The following is a 12,518-nucleotide window of genomic DNA, read 5'->3' as shown; positions in this document are numbered from 1 at the left end:
TTTCAAATGTGAAAGGGAGTCAGACACCTGCAGTGGCCCATACCAGGAGCCAGGGGACACTAGGACTCACCTCCCAGTCTGCCGAGAGTGGAGAGATGGGCAATTTCCCCAGCCGTGCCCCTTCTTTTGCCTCCAGTCAGCTGAGGAGGGGACTTGGGAGCCCTTGTACCAGACCTCCAGCTGGGGTCTCCCTAGTGCTGGAGAAGGAAGAGGAAGGAAGCCCCTAGTGGGTGTTTCTCTCTCCCTGTGCCCAGAGTTGAGTCTGGGCAGGCTGAGGAGCAGGCCTGGGGGGAAATCTGCTCCTCCCCCTGGACCCCAGACAGGGTGTCCTCCATGGGGGGGGATTCGCCAGCAGGGCACCTCTTCATCTCTCTCCCCATGCCTGGAGCCAGTCCCCCTAGCAATGTCCCCTCCACATCTGGGCTGGCTGAGGATGGGGGGAGGGGGAGTTCCTCCCCTCTGCCTGGCACTGGACCCCCCCACCTGGGGTCTCCCTGGTGTGGGAGAAGTGGGGGGAACCCCCAGCATGGTGGTTCTCCACCCCCTCCCACCTGGAGCCAGGAGCTGGGCTGGTCTCCTGGCCATGCTGCTTCCTTGGCCAGCAGCCAGCTGAGGAAGGAGTTGGGGGGGATCCCCAGGTGGGCTGTGCCAGGTGCAGGGATGGGAAAGCCCTCAGTGGGAGCTGTTCCCCCCACCCCCACTCCCTCTTCAGCTAGCCTGCCAGCCAAGCCTGCCCCACTTCCCCCCCCCTCCCCACCCCACCCCCTGCCCCCATCCTGGCTTTGGACCTTGAGCCGGGCTGTACCTTCCACACTGGCTTGCCGGCTGAGCAAGGGGTATAGCCAGGTGATCAGGCTGGCTCCCAGCTCAGGTGGGGGATGAAGTCCCCACTATAGGCTTTCCCGCAGCTGGGAGCCAGGCCGATCACCCAGCCACACCTCCTGCTTGGCCAGCAGACCGGCTGAGGAGAGAGTGGGGTGGGGAAAATGCCCCCATTAAGGGCTTCCCACCCCCTGTACCAGGCACGGCCCAGCTGGGGGTCTAAAGCTGGGCTGAGAGAGGAGGAATTTTTCCCCTCTCCCCAAGGGAGGTAGGGAAATCCACCCTTCTCCTGGCTGCTGGGGATGGATAAGTCCTTGCTGGCAGCTGGAGGTGGGGCCAGCCCTGTTCCTTTGGAGCACAGAGCACACCCCAGGGCTGCACAGCACGCTGGGATACTGGGGGACTTTGATTTAACTTAAACCAGGAAAGGGTCTGGGACAGAAGTTCCACAAACCAATTTGACCCAAATCAGTTAAGTCTGACATTCAACCAGGTTTATCTTAAACCAGTTTTGGCCATTTTGAAACTGGTTTATGTGCACTGACTTAAATTCTGTTACAGTTTTAAACCCATTTCTGATTACTTAAACTGGTTAACGTGTAACTTTTGTCCCTAGCCTGACTGTCTGAATATATGATCTAGTTTGTTGTGATTCACTGCATTCATATAAAACCATTCCTTCAGAAGGAAGGATGTCCAATCCCTACATTTAGCAATTCTGTGCTAATGGCCAATATATTCAGTTCACCTTTATTATCTGTGTGACATCCCATGAATTGCATACTACAGGAAATATAAATGAAAGCAAACATGCTATTCTGAAGGCACACTGTGAATTAAATCCAAGAGGACATAAAATGGGCAGACCAAGGTGTTTTGAAAATAACAGTTGAGACCATGTAATTGCAGGGCAGGATGTCATCTTAAAAACCTAATTCATTCAGAGGGAGAAACTTTGGTAAATGACAGCCTACTTCATTAGGTGCTATGATAACGGAGATGGGTGTGAGACCATGCAGTTAGGAAAGCACATATTTCCCAGTGAGAAGAAATCGTGTAAGTATGTATGTTCACACATGGACACGCAGTCTTATTTCCTGTTAAGATACCGAACACTTTCAATGTTTCACTTTCCCTTTTTTGTTTTTGAGTAGACTAACTAAAGGATGTTGGGATCTTCATACCCTAGGGAATTGTCTAGAGTTTAAATGTTAGGTAGAGAATTGGCAGAAAATTCTTTGGGTACTTTGGCTAAATATGGTATCTTTTGTTAGACCAACTAACATAGTTGGAAAAATCCATTGCCACACATTTGTATTTTCACTGACCTGCATTCTTGCATACTGGCTTCTGTCTCATCCAGAAAAAGCACAAAACACCTGCAGACACATCCTCTGCCTGAAGAAGGTTGTGTGTACCTATAAGCTTGCAAAGAAGAATTTTCCCAACTATTTTAGTTGATCTAATAAAAGATATCAGATTTATTCCAAGAACTTTGTCTGCCAACATCCTTAGACCAACCTGCCTACAACCAGCACCTCTGGTAGAGAACTGTACGTTGGTAGAGGAATTGTATTCGGACTGGGTAAGGTTTGAGCCTGAACTTCCCCTTTCAAGATGATGAGGCATTGCATAATCCAGGGTAGATGATGTATGATGGAATGAAGTGCTGACAGTGGAATCATTAAAATTTGTGGGTCCCTTCCAGAATCAAGTAGTTGGTACACATGGTCTGGAGCTAAGCAGTTGACATATGTTACCACAGTGCTTTCCCACGCTATATATACATTGTGGCATGCTCGCTTGTGACTGAGTTCTTTGCCTGTTGCTTCCCTGAGCACCCAGTTTTGGGAAACAGACAATATGCATTCATGTCAAGCTCCATGAGAAAAACCATGAAGAACGGTTGATCAACAAAGTTGCTCAGAGTTGGAGGCTGTATATTATATTTCCAATTGTGTATGTGGCTTACAAACATTTTGAAGAACAACAGAACTCCATTTTTGGACTGTCAACAGCCACATGTGCTTTCCACTGCAGCAGATAAAAAGTATTTCCTTTAAAAAAATGTATTCTTCTTTCCTCAAGCTCAGAGTGAGAGTTCTCTGACCTAGGGGTGACCTTTAAAATCTAAGGTAGGTAATTTATTATGCAGGGAATTGTCAGAAAAAGCCTTTGAGGCAATAGCTGAAACACAGTTTGAAATCCATATCGAAAGTATTTCAAGAGACTAGCTCTTCACTGAGTAAATGCAACATTGTTTTCTCACAGCTGGGAGCCTTTGCTCTAGGCAGACCAAGATTAGGTACAGTGTATAATGCTTCTGTGGAGATAAAATGGTGCATAGCCTTAGAGGAGATTGTTTCTCTACATCAGGGTGAGCTTGTTATTGAAGCAATGGTGCAAAACCACTTGCATTCTAGCAGCATGAGACACAGAAAGTACTTCTTGGTCTTTTGGCCAAGTAGAAATGTTAACTCTAAATACTGTTCCTCAGTGTTTGTAATCCGTGATATAGAAAAAAGCTCTTTAATACAGTGTAATTAAGTAACGACAAGTCTTTGTGTTTTGGCAGAGCTCACTAGATAAGTCCATTACCCAGAACAACACTGTGCAAGAGCTGTCAGCAACGTGAGCATCCAGGTTTGCAGCATATGTCCGAGCTAACTTACAATCCCTAGCTTACTTGTCTATACTTCTGCAGGCAGAGAGAGCCCACTCCCATCCTCTCTCAGTGGACATGGGTTGGAGGATAATGTAGTAATTAGTTCCTAAAAATTGTAATGAGAAGTATGTAATACTAATGTCAAGAGAATTACAGTCCAGATTCAAAATAACAAGTAGAAAAATGGTCCTTTCTTCATAACCTGCCTTTATATCTTCTCTTTTGTGTGGAATATTACTGTCACCAATCCCTTGCAAGTTTACATTTGCTGGTAGTTTCTCTTTAAAATGCATGCCCTCAAAATCACAAGTATAACAACAATCAATATCAAGAACATCACAATCAAAACTACTTCTGTAATGCTGATCCCACAGGACAGTGTAACAGTGGACAGCTGAACACCTGCTAGAGATGCTGGTTCAGAACACACTGTTCCTTTGAGGTCTTCAATTTTATCCATATTCTGCTTGTACCATGTTAATAAGTCAATATTAGAGCAGGTGCATTCCAGTGGATTGTAACTTAAATTGATTATGCTCTGGCCAGATAGGATAGTTAACATATCACGTGGTATGATATGAATCTTGTTATTAGCAAAATTGAGATACAGGCTCTTGAGATTGAAAAATGCCTCTGTGTTGAATGTAGTAAGTTTGTTGTAGCTCAGATCAGCATGCTTTAGTTTCCTGAGGGTGTGAAATGCTTCGTCTTGTATAGCTGTGAGTTCACAGGATGATAAAATTAACACCTCTAAACTGGGTGCCTGCTGAAACAGGTTGCCATTCAGAATGCTCCCTGACTCAAACTTATTTCCACTAAAGTTCAACAGGACAAGGTTTTTCAGTCCCTGTAAGAGGCCCTGAATGCTTGTATTAACAGAGGAGTAAGAGAGGTTCAGGACACGCAAGTGATGCAGATTTTGGAAAGGTCCAGAGGGAGTATCTATATGAAGAAGTGTAAAAGCTAAATCCAGGAGTTCTAGGTTACCACATTCCTGAAAGGGTATATTTTTGAGATGGAGCTTCTCATTGTAGCTCAGATTCAGGTGCTGTAATCTGCTCAGGCCTTTCAGATGTTGGCTGCAACAGTCTATGCTTGCTATATAACTGTTGCTTAAATCTAGGTGTTGAAGCTTTGACAGATTTTCCAAACAGCCAGAGCCAAAGTCCAGTCTCACAGAATTTTTTTTAATATAAAGATGGGTAAGGGAAGGGAAGGTAGCAGAACTAATGTTGCAAATATACTGAAAAGAATTCTTACTAAGGATTAATTCCTTCAGTGTGTTCATGACAGTCATGTTAGGAGGTAATGCCTTGAGGTAGGTGTAAGTTAGATCCAGGCTTTGGAGTTTGGTCAGACATTGAAATGTGGTAGAACTCAGATATTGGAAGTGTCGTTTCTGTAGGTTGACATCCTTCACAGAAATATTACACAGGCCTTGTAGCATGGCCGGACTTGTGGGAAGCCCATCCTCTACATCTTCAAATGTCTCCAGCTTAAGAATGTGGGTTTGGGAACCTTGCATACCTGATAATACTACAGAGATGTCAATGCAACCTCCAAAGTCCACACTGTAGAAGAATGTGGACTGGAAAGCCCCATCTTCAATGTATGTCATATCATTGCCTTTCAGGATGAGAGTTAAATTATGGGATTGCTGCAGGATGGCTACATCTTTTGTCATTATTCTTTTAATGTTATTCATTTGAAAATCAAGGTGTTTGAGGTTTCTGGTTGGAAAATTCAAAGGAAGTTGCAGTGAGGAGATGTGATTGCTGCCCAAGGTAAAAGTCTCTAAATTATGCAGATTCTTCATTGGAATAAAAGATAAGGTGCTGAGACCTGTCTGCGTTAAGATGAGATGCTTCAGAGACTTGGGGCCAACAAATGCAGCATCAGACAGAAACATGAGTAGATTTCCAGTCAATACAATTGTGTTCAGTCGGGTATTGCTCTGAAAGGCACCTTCATACACCCAGTTGATTTGACACCTTGAAAAGAGCAGTATACGCCAACATTAACATGTCTCAAAATATTCCCAACATTACATGGTTATTTAAAATCTATCCTCCAAATTCAATAATTGCATGTATATAGAAAGACTGTGTGACCCGTGGCTCATATTAAAAGCTATGACTTGGTTTGCTGTTAGAACATGGCTGATACTCACAAGCTCCTGTTCTTCCACTCTGGAGTCCAACAGAGGAAGCAGTTCTCAAGAGGGAACAGGACATAAGGAGAAGTGAAAGCTGTCCTGACTGGGTATGAAAATCAATGTATTGCAAGTTGTGCATGAACATCATGTAAAGACTCTTTCCATTGTCATTATGTTGAATAAGGAAGGCAGTCTTACTCCTATAAGAGTAAGGTTTTCTCACAAAGCTAAAATTTTATTTTGCCCTCACTTCACAAATGTGTTAATCATAAGGGCAGTAAGAGAAGTTTGCTATTGCTACACCAGATTTCTTGGGGGTTAGTATAAATACATAGATGAGACTTTCATAGATGAGACTAATCATTGTAATACAAATGGCCCAATAACTCGAAGTTGTAAAGGGGAAGCCTCTATATTTTCAAGACAGTCAGAATCCATGTTTGATAAAACAAAGTATTAGTTGTGGGTAAATGTCACTACAGTTTTGACATGATTATGACTGTCATGGTATACTTTTAAATGACTGAAACAAGGCCTCTAAAGGATGGCAGATAAAAGGTAAGTAATGGCTTACATAATCAATGAAAGTGGAAAAAATCTACAGTACCTTGTTAAATCTAAATATTCCAGATACTTTAGCATGTTGAAAGTTGTATTCTGAAGGGAAGAAAGCAAGTTAAAGCTGAAGTCAAGATTTTCTGTCGTGGCTGGAAGCGTTTCAGGAATCTCTGTCAGTCCTAACCCTTCACAACTATAATTTTTGTTGGCTGTGACCTGTGGAAATTATATTATTTAAATTCTTAAGCATCAATGTTTTATGCGTGTAATTACATAACTCCAAAATACACAATTTACCCAAAAATCATCTTAAAAAAGAAATCAATCAAAATGAAAAAGACAATATCCTGTCTTAAAGCACTGGTATAATGCCATCTGCATCTTACTATGTTCCAAAAACTTTGAAATAGAGAGAGAACCTATGGCAACATTGTACTTTAAAACAAAATAGCAAGAACTTAAATGCCTAGGCAGTGATGTGACTATGAGAGAGAGAGAGAGAGAGAGGAGCCATTAATCCACAGAGACCTAGATGGCTGGCGGTGAAGAAAACTGTGTTCAATTTAAAAGCAAACTGCTGAGTTCTGCAGGGGCACAAAGTGAAAGTAGGGCATAGTAGCAGCTGGAGAACAGAACAGGAACCTATCAGCAATGTACAAGAGTGAGTTTTATGAAACCTTAATGCAGAATTTGAAACGGGGGATTCTGGGACTATATGGAGTGTATTTCTGAAAACCAGAAGCTTGGATCTTTTGTGAAGTTTAGTTTATCAAAGCTAACATGTATATGTAGGTTTGCTTGTTTGGTGTGAATTATTAATTCCCAATAAAATATTTATGGAAGGTACTCTTAAATTTTGAATATGTAGACTGGGAGTTTTGTAATAAGATTCCATCTAAACTAAGCCCTAAGAACTATGAAGAGCTTGCAAATCAAAGGAAAAAAAGTGCTGTTCTGAAGTTGCTAAATTAGTTCAATACAATAAAAAATGTTCAAACTAAAAGGACGTGAGAGGTGTTTATACTCTGAATAGTGTAAGGGAGGAGGATAGTCAGAGTAGTTAGCTATAACTGGGTAAAAAGATCTGATAAATTGAAACTGGGGGGAAAAAACTTCAAAATAATTGAAGTCCAAGTGGAAATGGAACAATCTATCTCTTTATGCACATAAATAAAATTATTCAACTTATAGGAATTCATTAACATATCTGACTAGTCTTTCTAAGAGACAGTCCAGAAGATGGTGCTCAGTCAAAATGCAAGGTGTTTAAATGCTAAGAAGTCCAGTCCTCAGTAGACCAGTCTGTACCAGCCTGAGTGAAAGAGATGTGTGTTAAAAGTCAAATTTTGTTTTAGGCCTCAAATCCCCATTCATTGTCTAAGCAAACAGGCTGATATGCATGAGTGGACAGCAATCAATATCCAAGGAATGGCTGCCAAAGAGAAATGATAGAATTGCTCCATTTTCCAAATGACAAACCTTCCTCTTAAAAAGAAAAGGCCTTATTATTAAAGGAACCTTCAGAAAAGACTACTCTGTCTCTGAGGGGACTAAATTACAACTAAATTCAACTTAAAGGAGAGAGGATATCTTTTTGGAAATTTCCTGTCCTATAAATTTTCTGCTGGTGAGTTTTAATATAACAGGAATTGTGCAAAGACTTAATTCTATATTTGAGAGAGGGAACACAAGTTGGTTGAAGCTGGATAGAAGTTTTATATACAACTTGGGTCATTTTTTTTTCATTTTTATTGTAATTTGAACAGGCAGAAAAGGGAAAGCAATACAGTCATAACTGTAAAATTCACAACTACACAAATGGCATACCATGCAGAAGTATAGCAGGAGGCTTGGTGCTTCTGCTACTTTAAGAGCAGGCAGGCTGCAGGTGGTAAGAGATTATCAGGAGCCATGCGACCCAGAAGGGGGCTGTGCTTATAGTGTATATAAGCTCAGGCCCTGAGCTGGGTAGGTAGTTGGTCCCTGGAGGCTGCTGAGAGAACATCTCCTGAGCAGGATGGCTTCAGCTCCTGAATAACACCTAGGAGATTACAGCCTGTGGTAACATCTGGAGATTTTGGAGTAACTAAGGGGAGGGGGAGGTCCCAACAGGCCTGGGAGTAGGGCTGAAGCCCAGGACCAGGGCAGAGCAGGCCAGAAGCCTGGAAGCAAGGCCAGAGCCTTGGTGAAAGGTGGAGAAAGGACCAGTATGGGTCTAGGTACCTGAGAGTAGAACGGAGATGGGATCAGAGAGAGTCTGGTGCCTGGGGGTGACCAGGGAGGTCTGGTGCCCAGGAGAGACTAAGTACCCAGGAGGAGAATGGGATTGGGACCAGAGCAGGTCTAGTGTGTGGGGGTCACCAGGAGTGTCCCGTGCCCAGAAAGGAATCACATAAGTACCTGGGAGTCACATGGAGATGGGAGCAGGGTGGCTTCAGGGTCAGAACCAGAACAGACTTGGACCAAGGAATAGGACAGGATAAGAACTCACTTGGGAATTCTTGGGACAACCTCCCTTTCCTTAAAGGTATAAGTACATCAAGGCATGGCAGATGAACAGAAGGAGAGGCTCAGGATAAAGCAAGGGCTGAATAACCACCGGGGGCGGGGGGGAGGGCATGGTCACAGCCACCCCTGGGACTGGTCTTTGTTACAAAAAGAAATAGAGGAATTGCAGAGAAGACAGCAGACACAGTCTGTGGCAGAGAGGGGGTTGAGAGGAAATGCGATGCAGGAAGCACGCACTGTTTTTCATGCCCTTGGAGTAAAGCACAAGGAAAGGCAGGGTGCACTAGTGTCAGAGGGGTACCAAAACCTTTGCGCTCAAGTACACCCCTACAGTGGAATATGTATGGGAACAATCACTCAGAAGAAGAATGATGCAATGAGACAGCAAATCAGTAACTCCTAGAACAGGGGCAGGCAAAATATGGCCCACGGGTTGGATTTGGCCTGCCAGGCTATTCTATCCAGCCCGTGGGGCCCCTAAAAAATTTAGAAAATTAATATTTATCTGCTCCTGGCTGCCTGTCAAAGATGACAGGAGACAGGGACAGTAGGACCCAGGGGGAGCTGGCAGGAAATGCATGTAAATCAGGACACACACATTTTTTGAAATCAAATTAATGAATGTTGTAGATCTCTTTTTAGAATATAATTTGGTATTTTTTTTGGTTCTGAGATGGCAAAGCCCCTTGCTGAAAGGAGTATTTCTGGGGGCTAAGGGGAGGGACTTCAGGTGGCAAAGGTCAGGGGTTAGGAGGCGGGACTTCTAGTCCCAAGATGGCGGCCAGGGGTCGGATCACCTGTCAGTGGGGGGTTACCCATGTGGCCCTCAACAGCTTGCCAAAATTCAGTAAGCAGCCCTCTGCCTAAAATAATTGCCCACCCCATCCTAGAATTAAATCACAAGAATAATTTCCAAATGAGCAAGTTCTAAATCCTACAATGATGCAAACTGTAGGGAACTGTATGATACAGGCCTTAAATGACCCAATATATTCAATATTGATAAGGAAGATGAAAATATAAACTTTAGAACTATTAATAAGCCATAAGATATTACCATATTTACTAAAAATTAATATGACCCTGAATATAAGATGACCCCCCCAATAATCAGATTCTATACATGGACAATTTATAAATAGTTTATAATTTCCCATGTATCGAATATAATTATTTGAGGGCTATTTTTCATTCATTTCCACCCCCTCACACACACCACTGCTACCTCTACCCCCCATCCCACATCCTTGGGTTCCCCCTTCCCCCTCTGCTCCTTCTCCTGTCCCTCCCCCAGCCTCTGCTTCCTCCCTTCCCCTTCTCCCAGCCACTGCTCCCCCATCCTCCTCTTTATTTTTGTTTTATGCCAGCAGTCTCTGTCCGCATTGTAGCCTGGGGCACTGAGCATAGCCCCAGCTCAGTCCCTGTAGCAGTCGTATGGCCAGTGTGCCACTCCTAGGGACTGTGCTGAGGCTGGGTTCAGTTCCCAAGGCTGCAGCATGGATGGAGCTTGCTGGCACAGAACAAAGGTAAGAGGGGAAGGGTGTGGGGCAGATGGGGGGAGCAGAGGCTGCATGGGGTGGAATTGGAGAGGAAGAGGCTGCAGGGGGTAAATGGCAGGGGGTGGGGGAGGCAGCCTCTACCCTTGCACACAACCCTAAGACAAGGGGCTTTTTCCCATAGGTGACTTATGGTGGGGCATGGGCAGAGGCATGTGCCCCCCCTGAGGTTGGACACTGCCGCCTGCTTCTGCGGGAGGTTGCCACTTATCTCCGCCCCCCCCCAATTGCTGACGCTGGCTTCTGCAGGTGGTTGATGCTTGCCATGCTGCTGCCCACAAATTGTGCCCCTCCCCCCCCCCAGTCTTGGGAGGCACCAGTCAGTCATGCTTTTTCTCCATGTTAAATGCAGGGAGGGGAACTTCATCTTAGAATACAGTGAATATAGTATTGAGACATAGTTTAGCAAGATTAAGAAATGGATATGTTTAGCCACAAATAGAAACATGACTAGTGTTTGCATCATCCTATCTCACGCCATATTACAAGAACTGTTAATCCTTAAACTTCTGGGCATGAAGTGGTCAAAAAGTAATCCCTGTGGTGCAGTTCTGTAGAATTAAATACTCTTGGGCAGGAAAACTGACCAAGGAGAAAGGTGAATCAGCAGTAGCTGCCTGACTTTGTGAAAGGCACTGCAAATTATGTGACAAAATGTGCTTACTCTGCACAGGCATCTACACACTCAGTGCACTTGAACACACCAGAGTTACGCTGTCATCCTTGACTATTGAGGCACTCACAATAGTGACAAGTACAGAAGTTGTAAAACTTGTATAGTGAGGAATCTGTTATAAGCCTCTACTGCATGTGGACTAACATGCCACTTTCAGTACTTTCTCCTCCTTTCACTTAAAGAACCTGGGGGGAAAAAATGTTTCTTTGGTCCCATTCACCATGTAATTAAATGTCTTGGGGTCTTAAGACCCAAAACACCAAAAGAATTCAGGGACTCCTAATATTTCCTTTTAATGTATTGCTGCTCTTCTGTGGAATAGCATCCTTACCCAGATGTGTGTACCCACTAGCAATGAAGAACAACCACCCTGCCCATGTGAACTGGTGCACAGTAAGAGGTTAAGAGACCAACTCTTAATACCCCATCTCTTTCCAACTCTGATACCTTGCTGTAAACATGCCTATGAGAGTTCAACATCCCCAAAGCATTATGAAATGTAAAAAACACAGTCAGTTTCTGGCAGGTGCCAAAGGCTCTCAGGCATGCAAAAAGATGGTGTGTGGGTGACTGAGTGAGTGTGGGAGTGAGAGAGAGAGAGCATGAGCAATGTCACAGCGTCTCAGAACACCTGCTTTAGTTCAGAGTCCCCCAAAGAAAAATCTTTTAGCACTTTAAACTGATCAGCTGTAGGCACACAAGTATTCAAGCAAAGATTAATTATTGATTCTCTATGTAGACAACTTCTCTGCCCCAAGAGAGACAAATAGCTATCACTCACCTCAGTGCACATCCCATCTACAGGCTGAGATACTTCACAGCTAACAGAGAAAAACCCCATCAAAATCAAAGGGTATAAACAACAAGCCATTAAGGAATTAGATGAGTTCTCAACTCTGATGATCTTGTTATATCTTCTCTTACTGAAAGCAAAACAGAATAACAGAGCCCAGGCAGCAGAGCCAGACAAATTGAAACAGGAGGAAATTTTTAAAAAAATGGATAACTTTCTCAACTTCAGTGCCAGTGAAATAATAGTCTCAGATGGAAGGAGGAAGTTCTGTTTTTTAAATATTGCAAAAGACCATTCAGTAGTATGTCTAGTGCCTTAAGAGCTGATCTAAAAAGGCAGGGTGAGTGGTCTAGTCAAGAAATACCTATCTTCACATCAGTGTAAATCCAGGACAGCTCAACTGAAGTCAGTGGAGTAAGTTACCTCTGTGTAAAAGAGAAGACAGAGCAACAGGCTCCTAGAAACAAAAAAAATTGTTGGGATGCTGGTGTGGGTTGGGATTTTTGCTTGTTATGACCCTACAATTAAATGCGAGTGAAATTCTGTAAAGAATACCTGGTGATGTTTTGCTGTGTTTCTTATGGTGTTTCTTAACATTTATGAAAGGATCAAGCCATATGGAATAGGGCTGGTCAATCAAAACTATTTTCAACCACAAAAAAATCAGCTACAGGAATATTTTTTTCTCCAAGAATGACTTTTTCCTGAAAAAAAGTTTTTAAATAAAAAGTTGAAAAAATATTTATTTTTTGTTGTTTAAATTTCTGCTAAAATTCTGGTTTTCT

At 43.3% G+C, this 12,518-nt stretch overlaps 1 protein-coding gene across 1 annotated transcript; it reads right to left on the bottom strand.

The window, feature by feature from the left end:
- Positions 1–783: 783 nt before the first annotated feature.
- On the bottom strand, positions 784–12,113 carry CD180 (CD180 molecule). The gene is made up of 3 exons (XM_006268068.3): positions 11,722–12,113; positions 6,250–6,416; positions 784–5,478 (listed from the first exon to the last, which is right to left on the bottom strand). Exons 1-3 carry the CDS (start codon positions 11,809–11,811, stop codon positions 3,747–3,749), a joined length of 1,989 nt encoding a protein of 662 aa, XP_006268130.3. The 5' UTR covers positions 11,812–12,113; the 3' UTR covers positions 784–3,746.
- Positions 12,114–12,518: the final 405 nt, after the last annotated feature.

Source organism: Alligator mississippiensis, chromosome 3 (assembly GCF_030867095.1).
Source record: "Alligator mississippiensis isolate rAllMis1 chromosome 3, rAllMis1, whole genome shotgun sequence".
Classification (NCBI taxonomy): domain Eukaryota; kingdom Metazoa; phylum Chordata; order Crocodylia; family Alligatoridae; genus Alligator; species Alligator mississippiensis.
The sequence above is the reverse complement of the archived record's forward strand: the minus strand, read 5'-3'. Positions and strand labels throughout refer to the sequence as shown.